The following is a 22,144-nucleotide window of genomic DNA, read 5'->3' as shown; positions in this document are numbered from 1 at the left end:
TTATCTTGACATTTTAAAGGGCTGGGAGTTTAGAGGTCTGATTTTTGAAGCAGTGCACTGTTCAGAGGTTTCTTCAGGTCTTACATGGTTCTTGACATGCTCTGTTTCTTGCAGAAACCTATGGCAATAGCATACAGCATTGTATCTGCCACCAGGGGGAAAAACTCTATGTATATAATCCAGTGAGCGGGCAGGTAAAGAGAAACTGAGGCTTCTGCAAAATCGCCAACTACTTTATTGTTGCAGTTTTAGTTGTAATTTACTCTTAAAAGTAAATTGTATGACCAGTAATCTCATGAAATAAGAAGACATCTGAAGATTATCAGATCTAGCCACAGAGCTTAGGCTGGATCAAAATCAAGGCACTGGCAATTAATCCTTTCATAATTTATGAAAATGCATGTTCAAATTCCTAGATCTGACTTCAGCTGTTACGATTTACATGCAGGGTCAAACCAGACTGATCTGCAAAATCTCTAAAAGGAAATAACAAGTCTAAATACTTCAGATGAGCTTGTAATTTAGTAACTGGAAAGCTATGTTACGTCATGTTAATAGGCTAAGCATATTATAGAAAAGAGGAGGCTCAAAATGACAAAAGCAGCAGACAGAAGGGTACAAACCTTACCTTCAGTTTGCGTTACTCCTATGATAATCTGGAGATCAAAGGTTATATAAAGTACCTTTTTCCAAAGTGCCAGCCAAATAAATGTTAGTATGATAGGTGGATGGTCAAACACTACGGAGTTGAAACAGACAACAAAAACAAATAGAACCCTTTCAAAGCTGAAAAATCCTGTTGATTGTGACTGGTACACAAGATTTACTTCCTAAGAAGGTGAGAACACATTGCCATGACGTAGCTCACCCGCCGCGAGGCGTGCGCGCCGGCTCGTGTCCTGGGACCGCGTTCCACCTCAGCAGCGTCACCCCTTGCAGGTTTGCTTCCGCACACGCGGCAGGGCGACCTGCAGCCTCGCTGTGCGCTGCATATCCGCGGCAAGGGTGGTGCTGGGTCTGTTCGACGACTGCCCTCACCCCGTGGCGGGTAGGACGTGTCCGAGAAGGGGATGGTTGTCCCTTGCCTGGATCCGCTCTTGGTTCTCACCTCCCACGGGACTAACGTTAATTTGGTCACAGAGTGCTCAAGGACGCGGTCTGAAAATTGACCAGAAAACCCCAAATCTTTGTTTCCAGGCAGTTCTGTGCCCTGGTTCACCAGAAGCACCAGTGCCGGCGCAGGGCAAGCGTCAGGAACGTGTGGCCAGCGTCTGGAGAGCACGGTGGCCGCCCGCCGCAGGGGCTCGGGGCTCTTACACCAGCAGCACGACTGTGGGTTACGCAGTTTCCCACTGCAGCAGAGGAGGCAGAAGGGAGCTCTGGATAAGATCAGCTTGGATAAGATCAGATGTTCTGAGGAGGCAAAAGGAGCTGAGATTATCTAGTCTCCCAAAAGGCTTACTGGAAAGGTAGTATAGGACAAAAGCAGTGCAGCTTATAAGCAGTCATCCGTAAGGTGAACAGAGTATATTCAGGTGTTTTGTGAAGCCAGGCTGGAGGAGCGTTCCTGTAAGACAACATTATTGTGTAAATAATTAAGCGGTGGTGGTGTTTTGCCTTTAGGCAACAGTATTACCATAAAGTAGTCATCAGTAATACAAATAGATATGAGGAGATAACCCATTTGGGGTCAGAGGATTTAAAGCCACACAGAAGAGGGACAGTTCTTGTGAGCTTTGTGGAGAGCTGAAAGCCTTCTACGACAGGCTTTAAGTCCCCTGAACCAGCAACTTCACCAAGCAGGAGACAAGCAAGGTTTTAATCGTTCAGGCATGGGAGCCTCTTGGTGTAGTAACACAGAGATCTGTGTTACCCCTACACAGTATTACCCCATTTGACTGCCTCCTTCCCCTGGTCCTGCGGCAGGGCTGGATGGCTTCAAAGTCTGTGGAGAAGCAACGTTTGGTACTGGTGAAGTTCTGTATTTGCAAGACTCGCTGTAATGGGTGAAAATGAAAAAGAAACAATTATCCTGTAATTGTGCTTTGTAACTGAGAGTCTTTTTTTTCAAAGAAAGTGATAACAACTAAATTCCGGTATAATCTTCATCCTCTGTGAGACTTTTGCTTCTGTACCATGTAGCACTTGTGTCTGGCACTCCTGTCCAGCGTGGCCGGCAGCCCTCCCTCTCCACACTGCCTTCCCCTGCAAGTCTCCTGCACGTGTTTAGATCCCTTCTGCTGAGCTCTGTAAAGCAGAAGGAGAGCACAGCTCCTTTGATGATCTTGATCTAAATAGCAAGTTGTCATCTGAATTAAAAGAGAGAGACTGCAGCGGATGAAAGAGAAGCGGTATGCTTATTTTCTGGTCTAGCAGTGCTGTTATTCTACCTGTGTCCCAAGCCCATACACAAATAATTGGGAATTTTCTGTCTTAATGGCTGTTGGGTTTTTTTATTGTACCTCTGCGGCTGCGTGGGTGAATGTGAAAAGGGTTTTGCACATGTATATATGTATTTTTGGTAGACACTGCACAGCTAAAGCCTCTTTTAATTTTCTCTCTAATTTATTTTTAATTTTGTAACCCCCAGGGGTAAATCCTTATTATATGATGTAAAATCATCTCTTCTACCAAGCAGCTTATTTGTTGATTTTTAATTTGAGCCAGCAGAGGCAAAGCTGTAGCTTTTTTCCAAACACTGAGAGTTCCTCTGCATATATCTGTCAAGCGTGCGTCTCACTGCAAAATTAGTAAAAAATGTAAAACCTAAACCTATCCTTCTAGAAAGGGCAAAGAGACGGGGCTTGTATTTCTCTGTGTTAACAGTATGTTAGACTTCTGAATCTCAAAACATTCTTAACGTGCAATTTGATTTTAAATCTACATTGCATTTGGATTAGACTGAATATGAAGGCTTACCTTTTCAAAAGCTCAAACGCTGACAGAAGTTAAGGGTTTGTTTTCTGAAAGGGCATCTCCATCAAAAGATGGCAGTGTCTGAAGATGGCATTACTGTGTGCACTCACATAAATGCATGTTCACCGACATCAATATGTGCTTTGGCTCACTGGAAATGTTGCCTTTTAGCTAACCTGAACACTTCATGGTTTAATATTTGTTTATATGACTGGCTGGAAGCCTTAGTCACGGTCCTATTGAGATAATAACAAACACACACGACCTGACATAATCTCTCTTCCCTTTACATTCAGTGGGAGAGATGTTTATTTTCAAAACATTGATTATCTCATCCTAAACAATTCACCTGGAATACGTTAGGTGAAAAAAAGCCTTAAAAATGCCTTACCAGCTGGTTCAGGTATAGGCATCTACATTTGGTCCTTCTGGCCTACAATGCTTACAACTCAAAAGACCTGCATAATTAGTTTGCTTTGAGTTGTCATCAAGGAAAATAAAAAACCCCAGATTGTCTCTTTTTGTTTCGTTCCTAATTAAGTGTGATATTTTTTTTCCCCCACTTTGTTTTTATGCAAAGGTGATGTTTATTTCTATTCAGGATGTAGACTTTTGAATGAAGCTCTTGATTCCCTCTGCTTCTCTTTTTAGTCTCCCCAAGTTAAGGTAAGGCTTCCCACTTACCTCCCTAGCTCCCATTTCCCTTCTCCTTGTCTGAATTCCCTGAGGATGCCACCTGTGATTGCTGTCCAGAGGTCCTGTCCTGCTGGCAGCCCACGCCTTCTCCAGGCTGCCTTCCACTGTTGCTTTCTACTGGGGCACTCTTGCAAAAATGTGACATTTGAATACGGTGGCTTTATTTCAGGCCCATGTCAAAACCGGGACTTGATTGTCCGTAGCATTGGACCCACGCTCACTGCAGATGATCATCTTCTTTCTCCTGCCCTTCTCCCCAGAAAGTCTCCCACTTTAGAAGGGTTTCATTCCTTGCTATGAGTTGTGGTGACAATGCCAAAGAAATAACAGTCCCCAGATTAACAATGTTAAACATGCATTGCTTTTTGCTCAGATATACCCTCAAATGGGGTCTGTCAGTTCTGCTAATGCTTGTAGATCTGCACAACCGATACGTTAATGATAAACGATAATAATAATGTGGGCAGAGGGACCCTGGTCAGAAGCCAGACCTTTCTTACACACTAAGTAACAGGAGATGCAGCAAGTGAGGGGAAGCGAAGACTAAGTATGTTCCACAGAGAAAGATGCAGCTCCCGCACAAGATTTTTTTCCAGGAACAAATTCTCTATTTTATTTCTGTCATGCTGAACGCCTGTACATCTCTCTGCTTTCCACTGGGCAAGACAAAGACACTTGCTGTGAAGCTAAACCAGTGTTCATCAGAGCTGTACAGTGCCTGCATAAATTCATTTCAGCGTTGCTTTTTGCTTTGCCCAACCTTCTCAGCTGAAACTGGTCTTTTGCAGTTCGGAATATCTCAGAGCTGTATATCAAAGATAAAATACCACTTGCCAAATATTTTTCTTATTTCTGTCATTAACAAGGAAAGGACTGAGAAAGCAAAAGAGAGAAGCATGTATGTCAGTTAAAATTGTAGAAGATTTAATTTCCATCTCTGGAAACTCTGACTCTACCCATTAGTCAGAAGTCGTGGCCATACATTCGTTTTTAAAGCTATCTTATTTGGCCACATCTGAGCAGTACAGTGACCTGTGCTTGGAAATTGAAGCTGAGGAAAGCAAGCACTGGCAAACCAAAGGCACCAAAAGATCCTTGAGGTGTGTCCTTGCTCAGGCAACCTAATGCCAGTGCAGTTCTTGAGCCTGCTGCTTCTTCCTGCTTTGTAGGTACCGCCAAGGTCCTACTGTAACAAAACCAGATCCAGGTGGGATTTTCACTGTTGGAACAGAGACTGCCGTTTGATGCCTTTGATTTTAAAACTTTCTCTTTACAGTTGAAACAAAAAATCACTCTGAAATGTTAACCATGCCATTCCATTGCATTGATGTTTTCCAGTTGGTGTTTTAAAGGTGTTGTCTGGGCAGCATAAAAATTAGAGATATAGTTTCAGTACCTGGAAAGGACCTATCTGCATGTTTTACACTGATTTTAGTAGGAATTAGGACATCTAATCTCAAATGCTTTTTTGAAAATACCTTCCTAAATGCATTAAAAAATAAGATCTAAGATATTCCTCTTTCTGCATGCTCAAATCATCATAACAAATACATAAATGTAGTCATAATTCGTGCCTGAAAGGTGGGATTTTTCTCCTGTGAGTTGATGGTAACAGGAAAGTGTGGTATGGTTGAATGTACTGACTCCTTATTTAGGGTCTTAATTAATTAGCCTACTCACCACCTTGTTTCTGCTATTTCTCTGCTGCTTACCGAGAGAAGGAGAAAGATAGAGAAAAAGAGAAGGGAGGGAAGGAAGGAAAGCTTTTTGGCATTTACAGTTTTGCACTCAGTGTCATTATCACCATAATAAATAATTAGGTTGTTGCCTAATAATATCCCACTGGAAGTGTGTATATGTAAGCATCTGTTAATGAACAAACGTCAGATGATTCAGATATTTTGTTCAGGTAAATACCCATTCAAGTCTCTCAGTGGGGCCAAGATTTAACATCTAAGATTTCTGAATCAACTTCTGAAGTAATTATCCATTTTTCTGTGATTGTATCTTATAAGATCTGAGATACTCCTGTGCTATAGAGAGCCTGCCATTTCTGATGGCATGGCAGCCCATATATCACCGGGTCTGTTTGAACCAGAGAGCGAACACACCTGTGATGAAGGGAAAAGGTGAGGGAGAATTGGGAAGCCTGGGCAAGTTTGGGTAGCAATTGACAATAATGTTCTTTTTCTGTATTTTCCACCACTCATTTTGATGATCACAGGCAGTTAGAAAGGCTGCAGCAACACGAACAAATCTCAGAATAGTGGGTTTGTTTTTTTAACTTGCAAGACAGTTCGAATTCCATTTATGGTACCTTGGCAGTACAGGTCAACCCTACTCGGATCCCTATTTAGGCTACAAACTCTTAAAGACGTCCAGTCGTACTGCGTTCAGTCACAGTCGGTATGTCCGGCCCCTTTCACAGTGGCATCCCATCATGTCTGGAGCTTACTGTAATGCGAATAAGTAACAGGTTTGCCCACCCTCACTAATGAGCTGGTTTCTTTGGAGCAGGGAACAATAATAATCCCTAGCCTAGCGTGAGGAATGCTTTGACCTTTTGAAGGTTGTGGGTTTGATCTGCAGGCTGTATTGTACTGTCAGTCTTCACGTGGTGGAAATTAAGTACTGGGTGATTGGCAGGGCTTCTGTAGAAGGCAGCAAACCTGCCTACTTCAGATATTGATCCTGGGAGCAGTGCAACCTGTCACGTAAAATCTGTTTGTCTCAGTGCAGCCTTTCTCTAAACAAGTCTGATATTTTGAACCTCTAGGATTGTAATAACCATCCTTGGAACAGGATCTGATTTCTGCCCAAAGGTGATACTGTTACTCTCCTGCTCTAATATTCCATCATATTTGCAAATACTGGAAATCTCCTACTCTGGCAAAACCCTCTTGCATCATGTGTGATACAACATTTATCAGTATGTACGGAAAGTATACGTGTATGTAATAAACTGCTCTGTTCTTTAGCATTTTATATCTGTATATATAGAAGTAAAACCAAGAACACATTTACAGTCTGCCCAAGCTGCACTTGTTTTTCCTGTCGTTGTTTACATCTTAAGCAAAGTGACAATCTGACCTTCACATATTACTTCACCAAGCTGGCTGTTTTAATATCTGCGAGACAAGTAGGGTGTGTTAGTTTTCACCTCCTTGCAGTACCTTTTTATATATGGTGCTTTTCAACTGCATATGGTAAATGCGAGGGATCTTCTAGATAATTTCTCTTGACGGGCAGGTATTTTGTGCATGTAAACCTAACTCTGTTACATAATTCTTCTTGTTTATTACCACAGGAGAAGAAAACTTGCTGGCAATTTTGAAAAGGAGATGGTGGAAGTACATGATCCTGGGGATAATAGATATAGAAGCCAATTACCTGGTAGTCAAAGCTTATCAATACACCACTCTTACTAGTGTACAGGTAAGGACTCAAAGGATCTTCCCTTTTGTGGTAAGATAATAGGCCCAATGGGGTCAATGGTGCAGTGTCCATTGCCGTCAGTGCACTAATAGCTAGTGGCTGCCTGTGTCTTCTGTGTACTTTTTAATGCTGTCTCATAAGACACATTTTTTCATATTGGACTATTTTTATTACTCAGTATTTTCCAAACTGCACAAAAACATACTGGCTTTCATTTCATTTTCCTGTGCTAAACCATTCATAATCACATGGCATTATCTACTTAATTTGGTCCTTTAAGGAAATATTTTCAGATGGGCTGAAATGGTTTTCTCACTTTACATTGTACTTGGAAAAAATACAAGCACTTCTTTTAGGATTCCAAAATTAGATCTGAGTGCAAAAGTGTGGTGGGTTGACCCTGGCTGGAGGCCAGGTGCCCACCAAAGCTGCTCTATCACTCCCCTCCTCAGCTGGACAGGGGAGACAAAATGTAACAACGGGCTCGTGGGTCGAGATAAGGACAGGAGAGATCACTCACCAATTACTGTCATGGGCAAAACAGACTCGACTCGGGGAAAAATTAGTTTAATTTATTACCAATGAAATCAGAGTAGGACAATGAGAAGTAAAAACTAAATCTTAAAACACCTTCCCGGCACCCTTCCCTTCTTCCCAGGCACAGCTTCTCTCCTGAATTCTCTCCCTCCTCATCCCCAGCAGCGCAAGGGGATGGGGAATGTGGGTTGGGGTCAGTTCATCACACGTTGTCTCTGCCGCTCCGTCCTCCTCAGGGGGAGGACTCCTCACTCTTCCCCTGCTCCAGCGTGAGGTCCCTCCCACGGGAGACAGTCCTCCATGAACTTCTCCAACGTGAGTCCTTCCCATGGGCTGCAGTTCTTCATGAACTGCTCCAGCGTGGGTCCTTTCTGTGGGCTGCAGTCCTTCAGGAACAGACTGCTCCAGCACGTGCTTCCCACAGGGTCCCAGCCTCCTTCGGGCATCCCACTGCTCCGGCGTGGGGTCCTCCCCGGGCTGCAGGTGGAGATCTGCTCCCCCGTGGACCTCCCTGGGCTGCAGGGGGACAGCCTGCCTCACCATGGTCTTCATCACCACGGGCTGCAGGGGAATCTCTGCTCCGGCGCCTGGAGCATCTCCTCCCCTCCTTCTGCACCGACCTGGGGGGCTGCAGGGCTGGTGCTCTTACATATTCTCACTCCTCTCCCGGCTGCAATTGTGCAGGTTTTTTTCCTTTCTTAAATCTGTTCTCCCAGAGGCGCTACACTGTCGCTGATGGGCTCGGTCTTGGCCAGCGGCGGGTCCGACTTGGAGCCGGCTGGCATTGGCTCTGTTGGCCATGGGGGAAGCTTCCAGCAGCTTCTCACTGAAGCCACCCCTGTAACCGCCCCCCACAACCAAAACATTGCCACACAAATCCAATATAGGATTTTTAGGATTCCATAACTAGATCTGAGTGCAAAAGTTGTTTTTAAGTAAAATGAATGTAGTTATAATGAAGTCTTACTTTAACGCAAGCAGTTAGATGTGTTATGTTATATAACAGCTTAACTGCAGCTATCAAAAAGTGTACTCTCCTTTAAAAAATTATACATGCAGTGAACAAAGGCTAGGCTAGGGTAGCGATTTCTCCAAAGATCCAACCTGTATAATTTAAATACAAAACACAAAAGAATCAGTCTTCTTCCCATTTAAGTGGAGAAGTGAATATTAGAAACATTTTTAAGAGACTGGAAATTGTCTGTCTTGGGAAATCATTGCATACTTCATTGCTACTTGTTCGAAAACAAACCTACTCCCTTTTTACACTGTCTCTAAATGACTGGGCAACACTAGGTAGTGTTCAGTGTATTTTACACCCTACTTGCCTGAAGTTTACATTAGAGCCAGTAAAATAGAGGAGCACCAGTTAATGTTCTGCAGAATTGAAGCTAATTAGGAATATATCTCTTCCATAGTTGAAAAGTGATATTGGAAAATACTGAGATTGTTTAGCTGAGTAAGAAGCAAAACCAGAAGAAAACTATGAATTCAAGGAATCTGAATGTGAGGTTGATGCTGAATTTTCACAAATGCCTCTGCCATCAGAATCTTGGTTTGAGAATTCTTTGAAACGTGCCCAGACAATGTAATATTGCTTTTAACACTTTTCCAAATCAGATTACTCAGTATAGAGCAAAGCATAAATCCACATAAACCTCACACTGTCTGATTTTATAGCTACTAAAAGCCTCAAAGAGAAAAGCAAAAGCTGAATTGCTTCTTTTGCGTGTTCACTCATAGCAAGTAGGAATAGCGGACTGAGCAAGACGATCCAGGTCATTAAATCCTGTCTCCCACAGCCACCAACAAGCACGTATCAGAGGTTCATCTGGCGGGATCCATGAAACACCGATTCCAGAAGATGCTAACCCTCCCGCTCTTCTGCAATGAGCACGGCCTTTAGTGTAAGAGATCAAAAACTACGGTGTGAGGAGGGAGCAGGCAAGAGAGTTCAAGGGCATTGCCTGCGCGTTGGCAGGGAATTAGCTGAAATGAGCCACGGTCTCTTTTTAGACTGAGAGAGAGAGGAAGGGTGGAACAGGAGAACTGTCATAGGGCAGAGACAGTGTCATGGCCATTTTAGACCTCTTCCACAAAAAGATTACAACCGAGTTCAGGTCTCTTTCCCACGTAGCTTGAAAGAAGGAAGAGAGAGAAGCTCAAATGCCGTCAAGCTTTTTTCCAGGAGTAAAAGGAAAGAAGTGTCTCCTTTTCCCGTAGTTGTCCTGGATTGCTCGGATACACATGGTGTGACTGGGAATACCTGTTGCATTTTAAATTCACTTCATGCCTTAATTTGAATGAGCTTCTAAGTGTAGACAAGGCCAAAGGTACGGTGAGAATGGGACGAGTATGAGGTAATGCATTAAGATGTTGAATCAAATGACACATTTTATGAAATGTAGCCGAACAACACGCTATTTCATTTAAAGATGAAACAGAAGAAACTCAGGGGATTATTCAGCCTGAAAAAGCATTGGTCAAAGTGCGTAATGGGATGAAATGAAGACTGAAGAAATGGAAAGTAAAAGATGAAAAAAAGCAAGCTTTTCCTAGAATCTGATTTCTGAAGAAGCAAGCAGGACCACCCTCTCAAAAGCATCTTCTGAAAGGCCTGATCCTGCAAGAGCACTACCTCTGAGGCCATAAAAGCTCACTGACACGTAGCAAGAAGTATTCGGATCCTTTTAGAACTGAGACCATTGCTACCTACCACAAATCAGCACGGCTTTGACTGAAGGCTGTGGGAGCTGTGCCGATATATACATTGATTGAGAATCAAGCCACTCAAGTCAATTCCAGGGGATTTTATTCTCAACAGGTTTTACACCAAGGCTTTTTTGTGGGGGAGAATATAAGAGGTTTTGAAATTGTCACTTCAGTAAATGAGAAATCTTGCAGTATTTTTATAGTGGTGGTACATGGACCATTTCAGTTGGAAATCAGTTTTACACCATATACTTCTTTTCCACATGATATCTTTGCTCTGTCATGCAAAACTAACATGCGAGTGTACTGGGCTTGTGGTGCTTTTAGGCAAAAAACATTAAGCTGCTCCCAGCAAAAAGCCAAAGTTTAACTGTAAAAATATACCTTTATTGCAATTGATTTGCAGTTCTGCTTTCACCAAAAAATTCCAAGCACTCAACAGCTTTGTTTGACGAGTAGCTTTAAACTCTTAGGACTCTCAAAGTTTCTAGTTTAAACTCCATCTTTTTTTGTAATTGACATTATCTCATCATCGTTCCTGGAAAAGACTGAAAATCATGCCTACTTTTCCCACTGTTTCACACCTGAGTCTTTCCTATACTTGCCTTTAAAATTCCCATTTGGTTTTGGTCTGGGAAAACAGAATTTTCTAATAAACCTTCCTATATGTCTTTCACCAGATGCCTTCAGAACCACAGTGAACGAGGCCACAAAGGCAAAAATCAGAAATTAATATGGTACCTAACCTTTACTTTTGGGTGTGCTTTTGATTATTTCAAATCCTCATGTACTCTATAATTACTGTCTGAGAATGTGGCACTCGGCTCCATCATAAGATAAAAACAAAGTACTGTGAAGCCTAGAAACACATAATTTTCCCTGTAAAAAAAAAAACCAAAACCAAAACAAACCAACAACAAAACAAACACCCAAAACCTAGAAGTAAAAGACCTCCCTTATAAACTAGGTGACATAAAAAAATTTGATTGAAAACCAATACACTGTTCATGTTTCAGACATCAAGGTGTAGGTCAACTGCTAAGGATGAAATGCAAGGTACCCTTTAGGTACCTGCAGTGCAATCCTGCGGCAACTAGATTTAATAGAACAATCCAAGAAACCCACACCTAATTGTGTACATATCTAAAATGTCATAGACATCTAATATCCCCTGGTCTATGGGTACTAACCTGCTGCTCAGAGCACAATCTTGGGACGTGAGAACGTGTGTTTGAACCTCTCAGGTTGCTCCTTCTTTGGTAGCTTTAAGTTCTGGTTCTTTGCATGCCCAGAGTGCTTCTGTATTGATGGAGACAGATGCCTGAATACCTGCCTCCATTTTAAGATTCAAAAGCTAAGTATGCCTACATCAAAGTACCCTGAGGAACTCAATTTGTTTGATGTCATCTTAGCATGCCTCAAGTGCTTACAGAAAGCCTGGAGTGCTTTCCAAGTGGCAGGGGTAAAGCTACCTTTTACATAAAGTCATAGCTGTTAAAACAGTAGCCCACAGAAAGGGCTTGAGTTAACTCCATCTTAGCTGGGGAAATTGAAACTCAAGCTTCCCACAGCCATGAAAATGCTCAGGCTAGTAGTAAGTGAACACTGTTCTCTAGAGGGTACCTTTAAAAACCGAGTATACACCAGGTAAAAGGCACAGTAGTTTGTTGATGGATCAATTTGATATCCAAAACCACATATTTCAAGAAGTGCCAGAGATCAGTCACTCTTAATGCTCTCAAACGCATGTGTCCTGATTCCCAGATGGCCAAAAACTTGCAAAATGATCTTTAGTTTCTCTTTGATGCATTAATCTAACTTGCACTAGATTTTGCCGCCTTCTTGCACGTCAGCTTTAGCAGATGCAGAAAGTGTATTAAACACTCCCATGTACGCTGGCACCTGATCCCACGGACTTTTTTTAAAAACCATACCCTTAACTTTCACTACTGCCTGTGGTAATGCTTTCCATATTTATCCTAATGGTTTTTAAAATAACCCTGGCGTAGGCCTGTGGTAAGTTTAATAACTATTCAAGAAGGGTGTTTTCACTACTGTTAGAGACACCTTTTACACAGCAGACAAAATTAGTTCCCCCAGAGGGAATTAAAAGATTCTGAAGTTCTTGCAGTTATTTACATCTAGATATTTAATTTGTTTGAAACTATGTTTTGACTTCAACTTCCCTGTACTGCATTTACAGTGTACTGCACACGTACATCCTACCAAGCCCATAATGTCTTCCACTAAGCCTGTTATGATACTAATATTTGTAACCTGTGCTGCCAGGTAAGTGCTTTCTCATCATATCAAGCTGCGTTACGAGGCAGACTGCCCTCTCCCTTCTTCCCCGTCGTCCCCACATTAATTAGCTCTCCTTTCTGCAATACGGTGTTCTGTTCACCTGCACGTTACACTGTTGCGTGGCACTCTCTAGAGGTCATTATCCTTTTTCTGTGTTATGACATCACATAGAAATCTGGACTATTTCTGCAATGCTTTGCAAAGTGGTACTGTAGAATATACATACGATGTCACAAGAAATAAGGCACTGTCAAAGAGAGAGCTATGTTTCCAATTAGCGAGTTATCTGGTAATTTATTCCTTGGGCAATCAAGCCTTTGATTGGCATGATGAAAACAAAGGTAGTAAAAGCTGGGATTTATAGACGCCAGGAGACAGACAATAAAACTACGATGCTGATGTTCTCAGCTACTCTTAGATCACTGTGAGGCTCAGCAGTACATCATACTTCCAATTACCTCTGGCAGTTTTCATACCTGAACAACTGCCACCAGAAAAGGAAAGGAGTCAGCAGTAAGTGCTTATTATAGGAGTGCTGGATGGCAATAGACTTTGCTTTGTTCTTGGTCCCTATGGACTCAGCGTATGTTGAGGCAGAAGGTTTGAGATAATTTTGAAGCAAATCTAGGACGTGAGGAGCAGGGGATGTGCAATATTGAAGTTGTTGATCCACCTTGTCCAGTGCCCACTAATGTGAAATATCTCAAGACCAGAGATAAATACCACTCCTTCCCTTCCTCCCCCCATCCTGTGCATGTAAGATTGACCATACTTTCCTGTTTTGCTTCAGGGCAGTGAGGGAATACTGCGATGTTAATAAGGTTTGCAGATCAGCATTGTGCAGAAGTGTTGCATACCATACATTTATACTGTGAGAGTCTGTGGGATGTATCTTGTGTCCGATTTATCATTGCACTTTGAGTTGCTGTTCTCTTTTAACTGTTACTTGTGGCTCGCAAACCAGCCCCTACAGCATCCTTAGTCTCTGTAAGTGCTTTTGGAGTCAACTGAGCTCTCAGCATCCAGAGCTCCTGCCTCTAATGGCAAAATTCACCTTGAGCCAAGCTTTTTACTAATGTAAATATGCAAAATCTCATTAAAGTCGGTGGACCTGTGCCCATTAGAACAGCAGAGATTTTGGCGTTCTGTGCCCATTTTGCATGTTCTTGCAGGTGAAATGCAAAAGCAGAAGTTTTTCTGCAGGAGACATCCATGATTTTTCCTAGGCCAAAATCTAATCCCCTGCATAGCTTACAGCAGCTGGTGACATGGAGAAGTTTCTAAGTAACCTTGAGAAAATGGTCTTCAAAGCCCATATCCAGTCATCTTACTTAAAGAGAAGCAAAACAGAAAATAGGTTTTTTTCTGCAGAAACACGTGACTGCTGGCAGAGCTGTCTGCTATCTTAGAATGATCTTTTTCTGACAGTGGTATGTAAAATCAGAGGAGGAAAGCAGTTACAGGAAAGGCCAGTTCAGCGGTCAGTTTGTTGGTAACGCTTCCTGGTATTTGAGCAGATCTTGCATAAGCACTGCTGGAGTGCATTTAATGAGAGGAGAGGATGAAGAGGTGTGTCCTAAATTTTTTTTTTAAAAAAGAGTCAAGATGTAGTTACTCATGTTGGTAGTAAAGAGTGTCCATGTGTAGAGAGTTAAAAGCAGAGGAACTGTGGGTTGGATGTGACCACTACCTTTCATTTAACATAACTTTAAGAAGTCGCTGAATTCCTTATATGTACACAGAAAGCTGGAGCTGTGATAATCCTCATCTCGGGTGTTGGTGCGTGCAAGTCAGATGTAGGTGAAGGTCTTTCACTAGTGAAAGTTTTGAGGGAGTTTCTGCATCTGCAGGGAAAAAGAGAAAATCCCGAGAACAGATTAAAGAACCAATAGGAACAGTTATAGAAGCATCGGTCATGTGGCCCCAGGAAAAAAATTAGAGACCTTGTGGGCAAAATACTGATTTAAAGAGGCTTCAGACTGGGAGCAGTCAGTCTTCTGGCTTTTGTTTCTTCCATGTCGTGGAAATTAAACATTTTTACATTTTTTAAACAAATTACATCACTAACTGATTCTTTCACCCGTCTCCCTACCCGAAGTACCCTACATTTTGGCTGGGTGAAAAAATTAATAGTTTTTAAATTAATTCCGTGATTATATAAAAACCCTGCAAGAAAGTGATTAAGTTATGATGAGATAGCAAATAGAAACACGAAAGGTAAAAAAAACGCTCCTTTTTTATTTTAATTGCTTGAAATAACCCTGTCAGAAATGCTACTAGGATCCACACCTTCCCCGCAGAAGGTTTCAGTCACAAGATACCGTAATTGCCACGCAGTTCCCTTGGCAGCCGGCAGGCAGCTCTGGGAGGGTTCACAACTCGGCTGCTTTTGTACAGCTGAATCAAGTGTGCGGTATTGTGAAGGTAGTGTGAAAACTGGAATAGAAAGAGCCCTCGAATGGGCAGCAAACCCTTTCTTCCTTTGAAGAAAACAAAGCAAATGTCAGAAGGTGTGCCTCTTACTGGATATAGCACTTGCTGTTGTATTAAACTTACCAGGTCGCATGCTGAAATTCAGTAGCCATCACATGTACTTGACCATACAAGGTTGGACGGATACGATGCTGATTTTACTGATCCCTCTGCTCTGGAGAGTAGGCTGAGTAGAGAGTGCAGCTGATTCTCCGCATAATTTGCTGGAGGGCAGCGCTAATGAGAAACCCCTAATGTGAAAAAAAAGGGCTTATAACTGGGGGAAAAAAAATCCAATGAATGTTTGAAAAAGGAGATTCAGCTCAGCCGCTCCCATAGGGAGACTGCTGACCAGCTTTTTTCTTTTTGATATCGCTGCAGATCAGCAGGTCACCCTCTATATTACAGACCTTTCTTCTAAAGCTTGCCAGCTCTCCTTTCCAATGACTAACAGTACATTCCTGCTATAGATGTGCAAACACATGTTGAATTTCTGAGATCAGAGACTGGGTATTTACTGTTAGCAAGAGAATATTTGTCTATGATTCACAAGTATAACAGAGTCAACGTAATTTAACAAACAAGTAATCAGAGGAAACACTTTTCAACATTGTGTATCATCAACAGGCTTAGATGCAGTGTGATATCTTTTAGGGTCAAATAATAATCTTCAACCTCTACAACAACACAGCATTTTTATGATAGAAAGGCGTTTCTGTAGGATGGTATATCAATACTTTATATATTTTTTTTTATCCTGTCTTCTAAAGCAGCCCAGTTCAGAGCTGTGATGAAGAAAACCACAGATAAATGTGGCAAAGAACCTGGTTGCACCACACACTCCTATCAGTTGTATTATCTTCCGATGGCAAAATAGGAAATATGTTTTCTTTTAGTTTAGCGACATCTGATAACTTCTGTGATTAACAGAAACATTGATTAGAATCAGGTCACTCATTAATTTAACATAATGACAGGGTATAGGCAGTACCTTTTGAATAAGCAATTAAAAAGAAGGAAAACACTGAAGATGATTCTTGGGGAAATACTGGTAAACAACTGACCTTTATGTATTATAAATGAAATTCAAGCTAAGCAAAATTTATCTTTGTTATTGTAAAAGCTTTATGTCAGAAAAATGACAATTAGGTATAATGTTTTTTACTTACTAGCTGAAATAACTAATAACAAACAAAAGAAAGAAAAAACAAGGAAAAAAAATTAACAAGAAAGCCCTACTGCAGATCAGGTAATCCACAATCTCACATGTTTTGTCTGTAAAATATATGTGCATATTTCTTCTACTAGACAGGTTTATCTGAGGAAAAAAGAAAGGCAGAGTGAATTTAGTCCCAGAGAAATAAGTGTAAAGCAGTACCTGAAAAATAGTTAAGCAATGTACACTAGGTTATCTTACTGCTTATATTGTAGTAACCCAATTTATTTCTGTCTACTCCATTGTTTAATTATAGGTATAAAAAAGCACTATTCAAGAACTATATAATGTCAATGAACATTACCTACATTTAAAGTTTGTATCTATTGATGCTGCAGTATTCCAAACAGCAATTTGTGGATTAGACCTTGGAATACCAGCCCCAAAGGGGTGTTTTCCAGCTGCTGTCAGCGTTGTTTGTTTGTGACAGGTTCTGTTCATGCATCCCTTCATGTTAGTGCTTAAAAGACACATCTTCACGTACTTGAAAGCATAGGTATGTTTAAATATTTATGGAATGAGAGGAATTTTTAAAATCTTCCCCTAAAAGACTGTTAGTGGGAATTTGTATGTTGAAGTCCACATGCTGCGGGTACGAACAGTTTTTAAAACTGGCTATTGAAGTCACATAATATATCTCATATTCACAAGAAAATGTTCTGTGTGCTTAGTCCAGAGTAAGTAAAGCAGCCCTCATCAGAGCTCCTGTCCCACAATGAACATGCAGTGTCATGTCCTGTGTGTAAAGGTGGGCAAGAGGTTCCAGATGTTAGGGGTTAAAACTATCCACTGGGTCACTCTGTGTCTCTTGAGAGACAGTAGTTAGTGGCTTAAAGGTGACATCTTCATATCCTTAAATCTAGTCTTAAATCCTGTTTGCATGAGCGACCGAAGCTACTGATTTTACAAAATCAAATAGTTGGTCCAGTAACGGCTGAGGTTCACTTACTCACCTTTGCACAGAAAAAAAATGGAAAGATGCTTGCAGACGCTTACTATCTTACTTAATAAGTGGTTTCTTAAAACACCTCTGTGCTGAAGTGTTGTATAAGGCTTTCTGCTCCGTCTTGGGCACGGTTGTCTCCGAGGTGGTACGTGTCTGTGTACGTATGGGGAAGAGGGTGCTCAAATCTTAGGTGCTCACCTGAGGAAGGCCGTGGCAGACTGTGCAGTACCACTGGCTGGTCCTATTTTACTCACATCCAGCTCTAAGTGTAAGGGTGCCTCCTCTTCTCCTGTGCAAAGTTAATTGACTTGATATAACCTACTGGTTACTGGTGACTCCAGGAGGACAGCGTGGAAGGGAAGCCATGTGCACTGAGCCAGGTAAAGGTGGCTCTTACTGGTGACAGATTTTGGTTGCTTTCTCCAAGGTGATACAGGCGCCTGCCCATGTGAGCTTCTCCTCCACCTTGTTTTGACGCCAACTACCAGTTAAGTTAGACTCATAGAGCAGCCCATCTTGGAAGGGACCTCCAAAGATCATCTGGTCCAACCTTTTGTGGGAAAGGGAGCCTAGATGAGATTATTTAGCACCCTGTCCAACCGCATCTCAAAAACCTCCGGTGATGGGGACTCTACCACGTCCCTTGGGAGGTTGTTCCACTGACTGATTGTTCCCAGTGTAAAAAATTTCTTTCTTATATTGAGATGAAACTTCTCCCAGTGCAACTTGTACCAGTTGCCCCTTGTCTTCTCTATGTGGCTTCTGGGGAAGAAAGAGTCTCCATCTTCTTTGTAGCCACACTTTAAGTAGTGGAAAACTGTGATGAGGTCAGAAAACTGTGAGTTAAAGTAATTTCTTTCAGTGTTTCTTACCCAGGATTTTTGTTTCCTGGTGACATACTGGTAGTTTCTAGAATAAATTTTAATTTGAAAATCTCAAGGTCCTCTCACAAACATTTGGTGTGTTTTTTTTTTTATCATGGATTCTCTGTGTTTATTGCTGGGTGTCTCTGAAAAAAACAGTTAAAGATTGTGTTTCATAACACTTTTTTGAGAAAGCTCTTACCCAGGGTCTATTGGCAAGAAGACTGAGTTTCTTGCACTGCAGGCATGGTGGGTTTTGGTTGTTTTTTTTTCCTTCAGAGGCATATGGGACTGTATTTTCAAGGAGTTAACAGTCCCCACAGGGGGCAGATTTTTCATAAGTATTCTGCATGCAGAAACCCCTTGATTTATATGGCCAGATTTAATACATGTGGTCAACTTGTGCGTTATGATCATTCCTGCTAATTGGACCTGAAATGACTGAATTAAAGCATATGTCTAGACTGCAGGAAAACCGCCCTCAGTCTTTGTCCGTTAATCACCAGAGGTAAGGACCAGATGGAGTGGTGTGACTCTCTTTTGGCCCAGGTTTCCTTCCCATGGATTTGAAATATGCATCTGAATCCAAGAGCAAGGCAGTGCTTTTGGGTGTTACCATAGAGCAACAGCTCTCCTGAATTCGTGGAACAGTCATGAACAGAATAGTCTTATCCTCTGTCTGATGGATGACATAACCACTTGAATACACTTTCTGTCTTGTAGAATGTGCTGTTACTAACTAAACCCTGCTCCCTTCTGCTGGAATCTATCCTAGTATTTTAGGGCAAAGTGTTAGCAGGTTGATGTGTTGATTTTTCCTCTCTTTCTTGACAGCTCCTAGACTGTTTTGTCATCCCAGTGGTGATACTGCTCTCCTGGTTCTTCTTACTGGTACGATACAAGGCAGTACATTTCATTGGGATTGTGGTCTGCATTCTGGGCATGGGCTGCATGGCAGGAGCAGATGTCCTCGTTGGGAGACAGCAAGGAGCAGGTGAGTAAGGATGGATGGGTTGCATGACCAAGTTCTGTGCAGAGAAACCGCTGACCAGAACATGTCAGATTGGGACAAAAAAAAAAAAAAAAAGGAAAATTGCCAAGAATCCCTATGCCTTCATGGATCCAAAGCACCGCACCATTCAAAGTTGCTTCTTTATCAGAAGGGACAGAGAGCAAAAATGGGGCGACACTTAGAAGTCAACACTGCTGCAAATGGGCATCATGGGCCCTGTCTCTGCAACACAGGTTACCCTCTGTGTAGGCTGGGGGGACAAGCGAAATACTTGCAGTTTCATTCTGTTTTGGCTTAGTTGTTTGACTGCAAACCTCAGCTGCTTCCTTTCCAAATTGGCTACATCTTTGAGTCATAAGCACCTCTCACATCCACTGTGTACTCTTACTTCTCAACTCTGCTCCTTTTTTGTACAGAGGCGGGGTCGCTGGGTAGATGCTAAAAGACACTGAACCTACATATTAACTGTAGCAATTGAGTTTTGCACACAATCTCAGAGTAAAGGTTTGGGATTTGCCTGCATCATTGTTGAAAAGAACCTTCTTGTGTGTAAAATGTTCTTTTTGATGTGTGGCATCATATGAATAATGTGTGTGTAGCTATTAATGCAGACCAGACAGAGTTAGATTTCATCGATCAACTTCCTCTGTCACATTGATTTCTCTAGTGTCAACCCAAATGATGTGGGAAGGCTGGAAATTCTTTTCAAAGATTGTCAATTAGGCACAGTTTTCATTCTTAATTAAAAGCACTGAATTGTGAGCTGAGCATAATACACTGGGATTTAAAATTCTTGACTCAGCTTTCTGAATACAAATGCAAGTGCTGCAAGAACTGCATTTGCCAGGATGCTACTATATAAAACAAGGGAGTTTGTGACAGTACTCACCATCTCTCCCTGCCTCCTTTTATCCCTGTCCTTTATCCTAAAAGGAGACTTTTAGTTCATAGGTCTCCTCCAGAAATAGCCCTGCCCCAGCTAAAAAGGAAAGAATATACTCTGTACTATGAAATCAGCCAGCCAAAACTGCATTGGGAATGACTGATTTCAGAGGGATTGGGATTTGAACCTTCGGTTCCAGAGGAAATATCCCGTGTCCCAGTAATCTAGAGAGTAACATGCTAACACAGGTGAGTTGTAGATCAGCAGGACCATGTGGGGCAATGGACCTCAGCGGTCAAGGAGCAGATTGAAGAACACTGACTTTTTGCCATGCAACTGCAATAATTAGATATTGTTTGCCATATTCATTACTAAAGCAAGGGTATAGCTGTTAGGTAAATTTGTCCAGAAAAATCTGTTAACATGCATTATTGCCTTTTAATTTGGACCTACACATGAAAAACTGTGTCCGTGTTTATTGCTACACAGAAAGACTGCACCTTTTTTTTTTTTTAAAGTGGCAAAATTATGTTATTAATGATGTTGTCTTTAACAGAGTAAAATAGATGAGCTGGTTTAATTTATCTGAAGGGGTAAAACTATACATTAAAAATCCACAAATAAAAAGAAGTATTGGCAGCAAAAGAAAAAATCTTGAAACTCTTCATTAAGGGGCTCCACACCATTTATAGGATTTTTCCTAGGACTGGGCAAACAAAAGAAAGGAGTACACCAAAAGCAATGATGCTGTACTAGTCCTCTGTAAACTCCTCTGTTTATCCTATATTTTAGGGGACAAGATCTGTTGACACCTGTGTGCCCCTGTTGACCGTACTATTTACTGTCTTAGAAGTGCCATAAGGCTCTGCTAGGCACCTACTGCCTACAGCAGTCTAGCCTGCCAACTCTTACAGTAAGGGAACATGAATTTAAAGCATCACTGTGAGATTAACAGGTATTTTCCAAACTATCTGCAGGAATTAGATATAATGCGCAGGCATGCTCTCAACTTTCAATAAATATATGGTAGTATACCTCTTTTTAGTGTATGCTGGCTGATGTTTTGCACATTACTCAATGGGAAAAGCAATTATTATCAAGTACTTTGTGCTCTATCACCTTACATGCCAAGTATACCTTAAAATAACACTTTACTGAACTAATAACCCTGAGGTACCTTGGTACTTGTGCTCCTGTAATACCCAGAAGTCTAAGACACAGAGGTCTAAGTATTTCACCCAGATTTTTCAAAGCACTTCACAGCTTTAGCTTACCAGTCTCTGAAAACCAGTCACTTCAGTCCTGTTAATAAGTATATGAGTGTACGTTTAGTCTAAGATGGGACACATTGAGACTGCTTTTTAGATATTACGTTCATCAGTAATTGCAACCAAAAGCAAAGAAAGAGAAACACATCTTAATGCTGGGGGTTAAGGTAAAAATGTGGCAAAGTGGCCTAGTAAGAGTGTGAAAAGCAATCGTGTCAGACATAGTTCATATTTAAATGATTTATGATACGCTATAGTACTATAACTAGTCCCCAAAAGACAACTCCCCTCTGGACTGTATGACTTCTGCTTCCAGAGAACATTAAATATGCTAAGAATGATTAATGCAAAGTGTGTTTTACCAAGCTATGCGTTATGTTTCTTCAGAAGGATGACCTACGCCATTAAATTTGTCAAGTACAACTGCATTAACCTAAAAGTCTTTAGACTGCCTCTAGTCAGTTGATACGTACTTCCTTAGCAATGAAACCAGTAGATGCATGTGGATTTTACATCCATGAAAATATGTCTATTAGGATATGTCAATCTTGGGGGAAAGTTCCAAAGTCAGCCTCTTGAAGCAAAGAAAAGGCATTTGACAACCAGGATGCTAGGCATTATTAGGAAAGAAACCAAAAATATAGTATAAAACATTTTAATGCCAGTATATAAAGTTTTGATGCACTAACCTTTTGAGTACCATGTATTACTCTAGTCACTGCATTTCAAAAAGAAATGACCAGAAAATAAGCCTATAGAAGCAATGGAGAAAGGTGAGAAAGGTGTTCAAAGACATTAAATGGCTTCAGGATGAAGAGACTGTAGGCAGACTGGGACTTTTCATCTTTCAGAAAAGGCAAGAAAGAAACAGAATACGATAAAGG

At 41.4% G+C, this 22,144-nt stretch overlaps 1 protein-coding gene across 1 annotated transcript in view; it reads left to right on the top strand.

The window, feature by feature from the left end:
• The window catches only part of SLC35F1 (solute carrier family 35 member F1), a 256,549-nt gene that overhangs the window by 195,739 nt on the left and 38,666 nt on the right, over positions 1–22,144 (top strand). The window contains exons 4-5 of the mRNA XM_030002012.1: positions 6,920–7,047; positions 18,932–19,091. Of these exons, the coding sequence (XP_029857872.1) occupies positions 6,920–7,047; positions 18,932–19,091 (288 nt within the window). The remainder of the gene's footprint in view (positions 1–6,919; positions 7,048–18,931; positions 19,092–22,144) is intronic.

This window comes from Aquila chrysaetos, chromosome 2 (assembly GCF_900496995.4).
Source record: "Aquila chrysaetos chrysaetos chromosome 2, bAquChr1.4, whole genome shotgun sequence".
NCBI lineage: Eukaryota > Metazoa > Chordata > Aves > Accipitriformes > Accipitridae > Aquila > Aquila chrysaetos.
Note: the sequence above shows the minus strand (reverse complement) of the source record. Positions and strands in the feature narration are given on the sequence as shown.